Source organism: Haliotis cracherodii, unplaced genomic scaffold, assembly GCF_022045235.1.
Source record: "Haliotis cracherodii isolate W230 unplaced genomic scaffold, xgHalCrac1.p SCAF_2, whole genome shotgun sequence".
In the NCBI taxonomy this organism is placed as follows: domain Eukaryota; kingdom Metazoa; phylum Mollusca; class Gastropoda; order Lepetellida; family Haliotidae; genus Haliotis; species Haliotis cracherodii.
In genome coordinates this window covers 22140235-22155180 of record NW_027266275.1, presented here as the reverse complement: position 1 = coordinate 22155180, position 14946 = coordinate 22140235, and the positions used below count along the sequence as shown (strand labels likewise).

The 14946-nt window shown below is 41.0% G+C and overlaps 1 protein-coding gene across 2 annotated transcripts in view; it reads right to left on the bottom strand.

The window, feature by feature from the left end:
* Nucleotides 1-14946, bottom strand: part of LOC139467418 (cadherin EGF LAG seven-pass G-type receptor 1-like) — a 131205-nt gene that overhangs the window by 48173 nt on the left and 68086 nt on the right. For both annotated transcript variants that reach the window (XM_071248978.1, XM_071248979.1), the window contains exons 7-11: nt 13643-13762; nt 6810-6919; nt 5939-6088; nt 5108-5209; nt 3279-3486 (exon numbers count right to left, since the gene is read on the bottom strand). In XM_071248978.1, coding sequence (XP_071105079.1) covers nt 3279-3486; nt 5108-5209; nt 5939-6088; nt 6810-6919; nt 13643-13762 — 690 coding nt within the window. The remainder of the gene's footprint in view (nt 1-3278; nt 3487-5107; nt 5210-5938; nt 6089-6809; nt 6920-13642; nt 13763-14946) is intronic.

Here is a 14946-nt window from a genome sequence, read left to right as displayed (position 1 = left end):
CACTTTAATATTATTATTATTATTATTATTATTATTATTATTATTTACTTTTGTGTCAAGAAGTTTCTATAGGAAATTATTCAAATTAACTTCTTTAAGAACACACATAATGTATGGAATTTGTCGTGGTACAAATATACTTATTATTATTATTATTATTGTTATTTACTTTTGTGTCAAGAAGTTTCTAGAGGAAATTATTCAAATTAACTTCAAATTAACATTTACATAACTTACACTGTTTTCTGTGCTTCCTGTGTCTGGGCATACAGGGACAAGAAATTGCGGACGTCTGAGTGAACTCAAATAACGCGGTAATCCCCGTCCCTACTGATTCAAAGTAGGATCATAATGTGTTCCCGTAATTGCTTTTGAATGTGTTTGGACCTCAGTATGGTGGCCGTTCATCCCCTCTATTTACCGTTAGGAAGGTTAACATAATGTTATGGAGTTAATATAAAACATAGACAATGACGTCACATTATCTGTAGTTGTTGCACAAAACCTTGGTTGCTATCTGCCGGCCATTGTGGCTCCAGCTGCTCGAATGGCCTCGCTGAGAGCTGTCTTTTTTATGGCATTAATGGGATTTCATTTTCTTGTGCTATCTAAACAGCTTATTTTGGCACCCTGATGCGCAGAAAACAGACAAATCCTGGCAATTTCAAAAGAAGTCGTGCCTGTTCCGAGAAATATCCAAACGTGTTAGTGTTTGGATTCCACCGTGCGAAAAGAACGCGTCGAACACAACCCTTAGATTGGTGCCAGCGATTCCTTATGTCAACATATTGGTTTTTGGCGGAATTGATTTTAGATATTTCAGGCGAAAGAATTTGCTGCTAGCGCTCTTGAAATGAACATGCAATTTGGTGAGGTCATTAGAATGTCAATTTCAAGTATGTTTTTTTGTCCGTGCATGTGGTTTTACCTTCGTTGAGAAAGGCTGTCTCAAAATTACTTGCACAGATGTCAAGATTGTTAAGTTTTAAGCAATAATAAACTTCTAAATCTCTCGGAACATTTAACTCAGTTCGTAAAGCTTTCACCCGCAGACATTTAACGGTCCACGAATATCGAATTGTTCGTTTTAACAATTTGTTTTGGATTTCGAAGTTCCAATAAATATGTATTGCAGAAAAAACAAGTATGAACGATATGATTGAGTTCGATTTAACGCTAACCGAAGACACTTATTGTCAGTGAAACTCGGTAATTGACAAGATATGTTGATGGCCCAAGAGGAACGGAAAAGGAAAGCCATCGATACTGTCTGAACAAATGACGTGTTAAATGACTATGATTGACGTAACATTAGATGTTTCCACGATACCATTACATTCCATTAATAATTTACTTCACCTGTCGTTCAAGACATCTGTTTCTTTTTCAAATTCTTAAATTATCTGCCATGTACTGGAATATACGGTTTTTAATGTATACATACGCATGAAGGTGAAATGAGTGAGCTTAACGCCACTTTTAACAGTACTCCAGTCATATCCCGGCGTGTCAGCTTAATATGGGAGGAAATCCAGTTGTGGATGCAGATGTTTATTTGGTGGACACTTTTAGTGGTTTTACAAGGTCTTAGATGATCAGAATACATAATGACAAGGTAGAAAGCCCGAATGTAGTGTCATGTCTTTGTGAGTTCGGGGTAAAAGGACTTTTTAACTTTCTTATTGGTCAAAAAAAATATCAGCGAATATGGACCAGAAACTTATTGAAGCATTTTCTAAATTTCAAAGGAACTATGTTGCATTTTAATCGATCATGGATGGTAATTAAAACAACTGCGAACCGAATGCGAATAAGTGTGCCAAACATTGCCTGCGGCGGCGAACTATTTCACAAGCACCAGTTCAATACATTCGTTTTGTCGCTGTTTTGTGTAGTGTAACATCTTTCATTACCATTCAGCATTTGTTGTTTCATCTATATATGTTTTACTTAGCCTTTGGGTGCCATTTATAATCAACAGCCTCCGTGGTCTAGTGGTAGAGCGTCCGCCCGGAGAGCGGAAGGTCTGGGGTTCACATACGTTAAAACACGGTACTTGTTGTTAACCCCTCTGGAGCTGAAACAAGGACTGGTCGGCTCGGAGTCAAAATACTGTTTATGAGTGGGTATTCGTGTTAACTGTGACATGGTATCTCAGTGAGCTAGCACTATGAATCGGCAGTGCAAGGAGCCACACACACATACACATGTGCATGCACGTCGCTATATAAGTGCAATAATCTTGGACGCGACGTTGAACCCAATTTCGCCTAAATCTCACCCATTTATTATCATTGATTTTGTTTCTGGTGAGGATGTTCATATTGATAATACAAATAGAGGCTTTTTTAAAACAAACTGAAAGGGTCCCCTGGTTTGTGGTAACAAACTCGGGCTATAAAACAGGAATTGGTCAAGACTAGTACAAGCATCCACACACATAGACACACACACTCGCGAGCATTTACTTTGCTATACGAGTGCAAACATCTCGGAACGCGACGTTAAACCTCACCTCACCTCACCTCACCTCACCTCACCTCACCTCACCCCATCCCACCCCACCCCACCTCACCTCACCTCACCTCACCTCACCTCACCTCACCTCATGTTCACTGTTCATTGATCGTATGACACAGACATTGTCAGGCCTTTGAAGCCGTTTCAATATTATAAAAACATGTTTGCGTATTTGTATTTATATTAGCATTGGAACTAAACAACACTTTACGAACATGTAGTCAGACTAGGGGTATTCTAGAGTGGTCGCTCGCCACGCCGAAAACCCTGGTTCGATTCCCCACATCGGGATAATGTTTATAACCGTTGTCTGGTGTCTCCTCCCCTTGTATAGCTGCATTATTGTTAAAAGCGGGGTAAACTCTTAAGTATGCGCATAAAGTAAAATTAAAACAAAGCAAAAGCAAAAACACAAAACTGTGAAATGTATTCATCTCACAGGAAGAGTGCGTGAGTATGGATTTACGCCACTTTTAGCAATATTTCAGCAATATCACGGCGGAGGATATCAGAAATGGGCTTCACACAATTTACCCATGTCGGTAATCGAACCCGGGTGTCGGGCGTGATTAGCAAACGCTTTAACCACTTGGCTACCCGACACACACACACCCATCTCTCACAGGAAGAAGTCAAAATATAGCTGAAATATGTTCGACCGGACTTTTAACTCACTCTCTCACGAAAAAGAAGACAAATGAAGCGGAAGCGTAAATTCAAGAACCTACAGTCTTTAAACTACACTTAAGGCACCTTACCTATATTATTCTTGAAAACTCGAATAAACGCCTCCCTGTAGGGCTTGATTCCGTCGATCACGTGGAAGACGAGACTTCGCGAGATGACGTCAGCAAAATCATGCATGACATTCATAAGGTTATCACCTTCAACACCGGAAGGCTGTGTAGCGTTCCAGCCTTTCTCATTTTTGGAGTTGAGAAGATTGTCCACTACTGTTGCCAAGATCTAGATAAACGAAATGGAAATCATTCAACGCTAAGACAGGAGTTGTGCATGTAAAGATTATGACGTGTGTATGTGTGCGTGTGCGTTTGCGTGCGTGTGTGTGTGTGCGTGCGTGCGAAAAAGGGGTTTCGTAAAGTCAGTTTGATACAAGAACATAACCCTTCGTAATCCCGATATTTTGTCAGAAAACAGAATATCTGTTTTTTTATTCTGAAAGGAGGAGCTGAACAATTATATATTTGTTTCACAACGTATTTTTACAGGACGTAAATGTCCCGGAGGCAAATGAAATAAATTAATTCAGTGTTTTTCTGGAATAATTTTTTTTATTATTATTATTTTAACTCCCCACCCCACCCAAATGGTCGGTCCTGACGTGGAAGCTTATCGAGAAGTTAACATTGTGCAGAACAAATCTAATCATCATCTAATGTGAAGATATGTATTGCTGTTTTTTTTACATAAGATATCGTTATCAAATGATGTACACCTCTGACTAACGTTAGTCAGCTCTCACCAAAAGCATGGGCCGCTGCCGATCTGTTCTGCCGGGTGCCTCCATGGAGGTACAGTTAAAAGACAAACAAGTAGATTCCTAAACAGATATTTGGTAACCTATTATTCCCATGAAACCTTCATTCTGAACGAAACGAGAATTGCAAATTGTTCCAGAGCACCATCTTTCTTTCGAGCCAACCGCTTTTCTCATTTGGGTGCCCTACTATTGTGATTGCCTTGTAAAATTAGGATGTCTCCTGGAGGTTTGAAAATACATCATGAGGGTCGTGTATTTAAAATATATCGCTAGAGAAGCATCAGAGAATGAGAAGGGCGCCGTTGAAAAACTCATCGTTAATATTATGTCTCAATAGACCTAACGAAATGCATAATACACCCATTGTTTCAACTGGTGACCTAATCGTCCCGGATCTGTATGGGAGAATATAATTAAATGGGTGACAATCTGGACAGAGATATGCCCTGGCTGTGTTGGTGTGCCATCGTACCCGAAGGCATACAACCAAACACTGTTTGTCTCCTCAAGACCAGGTCACAAATTAATGGCTGATGTAGATTAAATATATTTCATTCAAAAGAAATTAAAGAACACTTGATTCTTGTATATTCTCCCTCCCCGATTCTTTCATAATACAATTGCTAATTTGTCATGCGGCAGATTAACTACAGTAATATGAAAAATCGGGTGATCCTTAACTTCTTTTGAGTAGTAAACTATGATGTAAACCTACAAACATTAACTCCATTGCAGACCCGTGAAGATTCCGGGGTAGAATAGGTCTTCAGCAACCCATGCTTGCCGTAAAAGGTGACAATGCTTGTCGTAATAGGCGACTAACGGGATCGGGTGGTCAGGCTCGCTGACTTGGTTGATGCATGTCATCGATCCCAATTGCGTGGGTCGATGCTCATGATATTAATCACTGGATTGTCTGGTCCAGACTCGATTATTTACAGACTGCCGCCATATAGCTGGAATATTGCTGAGTGCGGTGTTTAACAACAAATCAAACCAAAATCAATCAAAACTCCATTGCAACGTTGCTATGTCTATATGGAGGCTGTGTCGTTACAAAACGGTACCATGCTGGCGGTTAAGTACCTGGCAGAAGGTCTGTGTTTGGTCAAACGTGGGGTAGATCTCGTCGGTACGGGCATATGTTGACCCTCCCTCCCGCCAGGTGATTGTCCGAGGGGTCACTCCCTGTCAAGGCAAAGGGGAATACCATGCTTAATCACAAGTGTATCTGTGTCCAAGTTCAAATGAGGAGTCTAAAGTGATGCTGGTCCTAGATGCATTCCACTTGGGAAACCAGTGGGTATGGTCTGACAAATCTAGGATTCGAACGAACGGTCATATGATTCTGTCACACCAAAGGGACACAACTCTGCACAGCGAATTGCGCCGCTTTAGACGACTAAGCCACCTGTTCCCCCGGTTATCAAGAAAGGAATATATTCCTCTGTGAGATACTATTTACAGGGAGTAGGGAAAATACTACAGTCTTAACATCAATCGTGACAGCATAACCATTGTTGTCGATGTGATTGTTTTATGATAATAATCGTGTCGATAATAGTGACACACATACAAGTTTAACTTAAATATTTGAAAGGCTGACTTGAGACGATAAACAAGCAAATACAAGAGCATATGTGCTGACGAGCATCCGCACTGGGAGGGCATGGCCAGTACAAGATACATGTGTTTTGACGAGTATTCGGACAAAGGGGAGGTGGTATACCATATGTGTTGACGAGAATCCGCACTGGGAGGGGATCACCAGTACAAGGTACATGGGTGCTGACGAGTATCCGCAAAGAGCGGAAGTAGTGCATCGAGCGGACAAACCCAGTACACCAGCCATGTGTATTAGAGAAGAAATCTCTGATTGACAGAATACTTCTTGTTGAGTAACTGAGTACAACTGACCTGTGTCTTGACGAGGATCTCGATGAGGTCGATGACGGTGGCGATATCAATGGGGTTGAGATACGTGTGGTCCTCAGTGTGGTTCAACAGCTTAAACGCCAGTTCCAGCACAGACATCTCATTGATGCCAGATGTGGTGAATTCATTGAACTGGAATCATCATCATCATCATCATCATCATCATCATCGGCAAAGTAATTACCAAGAATACATTTTTGTAAGACGCAGACTTTTCATCAATCAGCAACAGCAATATTAAATCAAACTCACAAACAAGAATATACTCTACTAGCATATTCTTCAACATTATCATCAGCTACCTCTGCACTTACAAAAGCAGAATGATTAATACAATTAACGTCACAATGTGAATTGGCATCATCCTAACCTGATGGATGAGTTTAACAATTATTGGCATTATTCATTAATAAGCAAAACACATCAGGAATAAAGTGCCGGGCACGATAAAGTATACACCCATGTTTGATGGTGACTGAAACAAACAAAAAATGGTTAATCGATGGTGATGTATATTTGATACGGATATCATAGTTATGTTTTGGACCTTAAGATTCCAGTGTTTCGGCGACTGTTTTCGGCCTAGTAACGTATTGATAACGTTTGTAATTTTTTGATCTAACACAATATTTTTTTGCCCGGCATTTCAGTTGCACATCACAGTTGGTGAGGTTGCCAGAACAGTTCGCGTTATCGACAAATGTTTCTAAAATGTTTGTCCCTTAAAGGTTTCAACTCAAATTCATATTTAAGAGATGGTATTTATGACGGTAAGCATGAAAGTATCATGACAGTAAATAACGATTACGGGAGAACGCCAGGATGCCCCGACAATAGAGCCCAAAATGAATACCTCTGTTTTGAGGTCCATGAGGTCTTCCGAGATGCAGTCATCGATGTGGGGGATGTCCCAGATGCCGTTGTTGTCGTTCTCTTGGAGCTGACAGGCTCTTGTCGCGTAGTCTGAAAGAGTGAGTTATTGGTGTGAGGGGGTAAGGCCATGTGTACACAGGCGGGTAGGTGAACCACTGCAGGTGAGCCCCTGTAGGTGAACAGCTGTAGGTGAACCGCTGTAGGTGAACTGCCGTTGGTGAACTGCTGCAGGTGAGCCCCTATAGGTGAACAGCTGCTTGTTGGTGTGCGCAAAGATCCATGTCGTTGGGGTTAAAAGCTACACTAAAGCAGCCAGGCTATAGATTCTTGGTGTTACGCATTGAGGTAAATCTAATTATTGTTTGTTTTTACGTTCTTGAACGCCGCACACAGCAATATACCAGCTACATGACGGTGGTCCTTCCCACAAACAATTACGCTGACAGTAGTATGTTGTGTCACGTGTTGGAAAAGGAAGGTTATACCTAAGCCTGTCCGTATGATTTTGTGTGTTGTTTAACGACGCACCCAGCAATATTCCAGCTATATGACGTCGGTCTGTAAAAAAATTAAGTGAGGACAATACAGTTCAGTGTTTGACCTCCTGAGCATCGATCTACGCAATTTGGATACGATGTCATGCATCTTCCAAGTCAGCGCCCCCGACCACCCGATCCCCAATGTTATGGGTCTCTTTCTGCCAACATCGGGTACTGGGGGTCCAAAGGAGACCTCTCAGGAAAAAGTAGATTCAAATAACTTCAACTGAAATATTCTTAATAAAACATATTACCGACGCTCAAAGAATTTTACATTGTATGCAAGATATTCCCTCGTCTCTACGCATATATTGCGTTTGAAGCAAAAGCGACAATAAATACCATTAGCACTAATTGGATAGTGGGTCATAGATATTTGTCTGTTTGGTGAAACCCCCTCAAAATGTAATGGGATAACACACCAAGGACTGCAATTGGAGATTCTTAGACCTTCGGTTAAGACCTCTTAGATCCCTAGTTATGATGCCTTAGACCACCAGATATGATGCCTTAGACTCTAGGTTATGATGCCTTAGACTCTAGGTTATGATGCCTTAGACCCTCGGTTATGATCCCTTAGACTCTAGGTTATGATGCCTTAGACTCTAGGTTATGATCCCTTAGACTCTAGGTTATGATCCCTTAGACCCTCGGTTATGATCCCTTAGACTCTAGGTTATGATGCCTTAGACTCTAGGTTATGATGCCTTAGACCCTCGGTTATGATCCCTTAGCCTCTAGGTTATGATGCCTTAGACTCTAGGTTATGATCCCTTAGACTCTAGGTTATGATCCCTTAGACTCTAGGTTATGATCCCTTAGACTCTAGGGCATGATCCCTTAGACTCTGGGAAAGGCTTTTGTCTCTTTATTTAAAAAAAAATATGTAGTAATGGTAATATTTAACTACTGACTAACGAAATAATGAAATTGAGTTATCAAGCAAAGTGAGTCTTATAAGTGAATTAAATCAAACTGCAGACTGACCAAAAGAGCCTTGTCCTTTAGCCAAGTCGTGTTGGGGTTCAGTGATGAAGAGTAGCACTGGGCAATTGACCTAGCATCTGCCAGGAATACAGAATAGAGTAGGTGATTATGTCCTACGCGTCTAATTATAGTGTTGTGGTACACACCAACAAAGGACTTCAAACATTGCGTCCATGTGCATTACTGCACCCGGGTCATCGCCCCGACGAGCGAACACCTTGCCCTTACCGCTAGCCCCACAGCTCTTGGAGCATGATTTAATACACTGTTTCATGATAGTTACAGGGACGTTAGGACATTGCACCAATATAACAAAAAATAAGTCAATGTATTCCAATTGCTTCTAAAATTCTTATTCAAAGAAATCAGAGAAAATTCATGTATTCAAATACGATCTGAATTAGAGGAACCTTTAATAGTTAATTTACATTACTTATCTAATGGGCTACGACACGGACCCTTATGTAAAGTCTTCATCTCTCTCGCCTTTGCCCAAGAAACAAAGTATTCATGTTTTCTCCCAGACAGGCTCTTTTATAACCCTGACGTGAGCTCGTATAAACAGCATTTAAATCATTATCCAATAGTTTTATTCATAAACACATTAATCGTGAGTAATGGTTGATTTTTTTCCAACTTTAAATCACTTTCCCCCCTCGGTGGCTTGCTGATCACGTTTATAAACTTCAAGTAACTTTTGATGTCTTTTTCTGCAGTGCAATGATTAACACAAATGTACATTTGAGATAAGCCAAAGTCACGCCGTTATACCACACACAGCTTTAATGTTATTTTCATGTACAGGAATCTCTTAAAGATGCTTGAAGTTGCAATGATGAGAGGGGGTTCTACCATCAGAGAAAGACCTTCTGATTTTGTCTAGACAGGCATCAAACGCTGAAAACTTGGCCAGATAATAGTTTATTAGTTGCCGGGCTAGCAGCAAGGTCACGTCACTCACACAAGGTCAGAGAGAGGATATGAGTTATTTACATCCCCGATCCATCAAAGGTGACAACTGGAACTGTCATCCTCAGCAGCCTATAGAGATAAGCATGAAACCATTGGAGAAATCCTCTCCGCTCCCTCCTCCAGTCGAGGCTTTCAATGACTGCCTGCTGCCAACCGGTATAGCAGATAGGTGTCGTAACAGGATGATGGAAGTCAAAAGGGTTTCGCCTCAATCGATAAGTAACTCTGGAATTCTTTATAGAGCATGGTTGTGAATGTGCGTGTTATTTGCTGATCCTCCAAATGCGCATTGTGGCTGATGAGGACACAGGAAACTGTTTCATCGTTAACCACGGCTGGTCTGGTCCTCTGTAGGAAGGACGGCACCATTGTATTTGGTGGGAAGGTGTCTGTGGCTGATCATAATATACATCACCATACCTAGTCTGTTCAGTTTTGCCTTCTACAGACGGTCGGAACAGAACCGCTAATCAACTCTGGGGAAAATACCTTGGTGTCTTGAAACCGTTAGCAAGATCAATGGGTATATAATTTTCTGCTCGGATGTAATTTTTGGTATATCGACAGAATGTTCCTTTGGAAGTAAGGAAAAACTGGGAAAATTATATACGTAATCTTTTCCTATTATATGGGTTAGATGGAAATTAAGGGTCTGATATAAAACCGTGAATGTATAATTTTCTGTTCTTCTGAGAGAAGATTGTTGGTGGCTAACATGACCTTTTTAAATAGATAATATGATAGTTTCGAATAATTACTGTTCGTATTCTTAAACTTTTAGGGGGCACGAGTGGCCCAGTCGTCAAAGGCGCTGCGATTCGCTGTGCAGAGTTGCGTCCCTTGATCACGCCAGAAACCTATGATTTTGGGTTCGAATCCCGGTTCTCCCCGATTATGTCTCTAGGTTTGTCAGCACCATGCCCGTGCTCGTGGGTTTCTCCGAAGTGGTTAACGTCGGAGACCTGCATCACTTCGGGCTTTCCTCCCACATTAAGCTGACACGCCGCGATATAACTGGAATAATGTTAAAAGCGGCGCTAAACCCAACTCACTCACTTAAACTATTATTGTTTATTAAAATATGTTTAAGTTAAATTTGACACAAATTCATTGCAATGTTATTATGACAGGATAAAGATGGTTGTGAATAAAGTTACTTCATTTCTTTTTATAACATACGTTAATCAAATCATATTACAATCGAATGAAATAGAGTATTTTACGCATCAATATAATTATTAAAAAAACAATTTCGCCATGTGCCATGTAAGTATGTATGTTTTATTGCAGGTCTTCAGGCAAATATATAGTCTTCTATTTGGAAAAGCCCCGTGAAGATTCCGGGTTAGAATAGGTCTTCAGCAACCCATGCTTGCCGTAAAAGGTGACTATGCTTGTCGTAAAAGGCGAGTAACGGGATCGGGTGGTCAGGCTCGCTGACTTGGTTGATACATGTCATCGATCCAAATTGCGTGGATCGATGTTCATGATATCAATCACTGGATTGTCTGGTCCAGACTCGATTATTTACAGACCGCCGTCATATAGCTGGAATATCTGGAGTGCGGCGTTAAACAACAAACCAACCAACCAACCAACTATTTTGCAAAGGTTACATGTACTTAAAGAGGAAACGTGAACATGTTTTTCCGGATCTTCAAGAAACAGCTGTGCTATCACAGACTAAAACATCTGGAAGTAAATTTGCTTATGACCTTTCGCGTCGACACACACCAATACAATATAAAGATCTGTGGCATTTAATCAGTGCCCTGCACGGACTAATCAGATTCCGAATGCTCGTGCTCGTCTCCACCGTAAGCTTGTTGTGTCTGGTCGATCAGTTAGCGTGACCCCTCAACTTGCACATAAAACACCGGTAAATATTTCAGGATGAACCCCATTGACCACGAACACATTGACCGGGACGATGTGCTGAATCACTACAGAGTACGAAACAGACTTTTCCGAGCATGATGAAGAAGGCTTAGGATGTAAGCACTGGCAAGCCGATAGTGATTTGCATCTCATCAATAGACGTGTTGTATATACAGACACTGGTATTTACTCGCCAGATTTGGTTATCATAATGAAAACATTGATTAGAATCGACTGAACCATGATACACCCTGGTTTGCTGGTCAGGGCTTCACAAAGCGTCATAGCTATTGGAAGTCCATGTTAAGCGTATGAAAGTACGACCGAGTCTTATAATGCTTTGTGGAACAAGATCGCCAGATTCCAATATTTCTGATCCAATTTCATATCCGCACTCAGTAACGAGAGCTTCCAGGTCTGCTGCATGGAAATCTGTATCCAGAATTCGCTCCAACAACACTCCCTTATCCGGCAGACCTATACCCAAGAGAGAGAATGTATGGATGTCCAACTGCGTTCTTATGAGGAACACAAAGTTATTACCCTTGTTGTTTTAACACGTACATATATATGCCATCTGCATCCTAGCATCATCACCTAATAAAGGGGTATATACTTCGAAACGTTGTTTTCCTCAAAACAAAGAAGTTGACATCCATAAATTCTCTCTCATATATAGCAATTATTTATGCCACTCAAAGACTAGAACTACATGTATACCTGTTCTGGAACATGTATAGGACTTGGCCTTGCTTCAAGAAGCAGCCCCAGTACTACGAGCCTACCTCTCATCGACTCACGAAGGTCGTAGCGCTACAAAACGGAACCCAGAGTTACCTTGGTTTTCCAAAATGGAAAGTAACTTGAAATAGGAAATCTACAAACTGTTTCATTAGCGTTCCGCCCACTAACTGAACATAACATAAATACATGTACAGAAATACAATACGTTTCGTTTTCTTCAGATTATGTGTGCATCATTCCATAATTTGAATTGGATCTCTCTTTGCCTTGCTCTCCCCCGAGCTTCTTCTTTCATCTTTGTCTGCCCAGTAACATGTGGTTTAGAGACGGCTGTGCGAACTTGAGTACCTGATTGTGCTGGATGCGCTGTACTTTTTCAATGCAAGTGTCCACTCCAGTTTATCTGCACCAGACAGTTCTTCATACGTAGAGTCACTTTATCAATAGGCTTACATGCCCAAACCATCTCTCACAGCATCCCTCGACTGTAGGGTTATACCATTACCATTCCACGAAGCTACACGTGCTCTGGGCCTCTTTCTGCAAAGGTATGTCATCAATACTCCTATCGTCATACTGTTATAGTACTGAGTTACTATTGTCGTTGTGCTGGGGTCTTTTTGTGTACGAGTACCTGGATTTACCGGATTCGACGTAATAAGCGCCCACGGCGCTTTCAAAATTAGAAATAGGGGGCTGTTATTAGAATATCATTTTGGTAAAAAAACAACAGAGTTGAATGGTAAATTTCTTGGTTTATGCTGACAGCCTGAAATGTTTATATACGGCAGATATATTTTTCCAGAATTTAATTGCCCATAATTAAAATTGCATATAACACATGAGTGCGTATTATACGCGAACAAATAATTCTTGTGTACATTGATCAATCGGAAAGGGTGCTAATTGGGATTGTTCGCTAGCCAATATATTAGGAAATATCGCCGTGGGCGCTTATAAGAGCGGGGCGCTTATTACGTTGAATACGGTATGTACAATTTTGGGTCTCATATATTTAGAAACATGAACGTCATGAAACAATGAAACGTGGAACTGCGGAACACTAGAAACTGAAAATGGGCCAGGGTCAGGATAGGACCATAGTGCATCATTAACTTGAACCACGGATAACTCGATATCCATCGATGGTCCTAGGTCAGATAGGCCCTGAGTACCTCATGCTTATCGTAAATACTAACTACAATGGTGATCCAGTGGACAGACTGTGTGATTGCGTGAGTTGTTGCTCAGGCCCGTGAAGACATGGGTTAGAATAGGTCTTCAGCAACCCATGCTTGTTGTGAGAGGCGACTAACGGGAGAGGCGACAGGATCGGGTGGTCAGACTCGCTGACATGATTGATCCATGTCATCGTATCCTAATTGCGCAGATCGATGCACGTGATGTCAATCACTGGATTTTCCTGGCCTAGACTTGATTATTTACAGACCGCCGTCATACAGCTGGAATATTGCTGAGTGCGGTGTTAAACAACAAGCAAAACAAAAACAAATCATGCTGTCAGTAATTGGTTTCTTTGTTCCAGGTCGTTGGGTTATATCTGGAAAATTGCTACCTGTGGCGTTAAACATCATCCAATCAAGAATTCTGTTTTCGGCAAACATGGGGTACGGAGTCTGATCAACCGCTTCATGGGACCATCATTGAGCAATGGGCCAAGCATACTACCTACCCACAGTGAGGTTCTTCTGTTCCGCTGCCTCCTGCCCTGGGCACACGATGCTGATGTTGTTCTCCGCCTTCGTCCTCGTCCACTCGATGTTCTCCACCGTTTCTCTGTTACACTGGGCACCTGGAGAGACAAGGCGACAGGCATGAATAGAGGAAGCCATCGAGCGATAAACATAAGCTGGAAGACCTAAAGTAACACGTGACATATATAGTTTACAAAAGCATTCCCTGTCTGCCCAGGATCCACGTGTCATAACTTGTCCAGCAAGTAGGACCAATGTGAAAAAACATCCAAGTGCCCAAACTCAGTAATATTCCAACTAACGGGATCGGGTGGTCAGCTCGCTGACTTGGTTGATGCATGTCATCGATCCCAATTGCGTGGATCGATGCTCATGATATTAAACACTGGATTGTCTGGTCCAGACTCGATTATTTACAGACCGCCGTCATATAGCTGTAATATTGCTGAGTGCGGCGTTAAACAACAAACCAACCAACCAACAACCTTTTAAAATATATTACGTATTGAGCACTGGATGACGTCATTTATTTTATTTTTTCCTTTGACTCTACACTAAAAAAATAACGTGTACGTGAAGGTATTGTACTTTATACCAACTTTTATAAACATATCAAGTCGAATTATACTTTATTGAAAGTTCACCTAATGAATGTTCATAGCTTATCCCACTCTGAATATGCCATAACAGGTGCCTTTTGAACTTGATCAGAATGAGACGATCAATAGATATGATATTATATCAGCTTGTCCAATCTTTCCGTGTGAGTCTATAAGTGCTCTTCTATAATACCATTGTATCGAGGCATGCCTTGTATTGTTCTTTATCAAAATCCATAAAATCCATTGATATTTTAATATTTTGATACTTTAATACAATGTAATCTAACATGAGTAAGGAAGTAAGTCAACGAGTGCAGAACATAATGTTCTCTAAATAAAAAATGTTTCAATGCCTTCTCATTTACCCAAGAGCTACGATGACGTCAATTCCCGTTTGGAAAAAGAGAACGCCAGTCTCACATTGAACAGAGTCAGTTAACAAATCAATACACACGATCGATTCGTTTGGATCATTGTACCACCTGTGAAGGGACAGCATGCAGTGGTGGTGTTCCTTTGTGGGTGGAATTATTGCCAAAAACATCAAAGTAGCAACCCAAACACATAACATCACTTTGACAAAAACTCTGCAAACTTGCCACATAATTTTAACTTTCTAAAAATTGTATGACATCCGCGTTCGAACAAAAAAGCTTTAAATGTGTTGTATCACAGGCCTA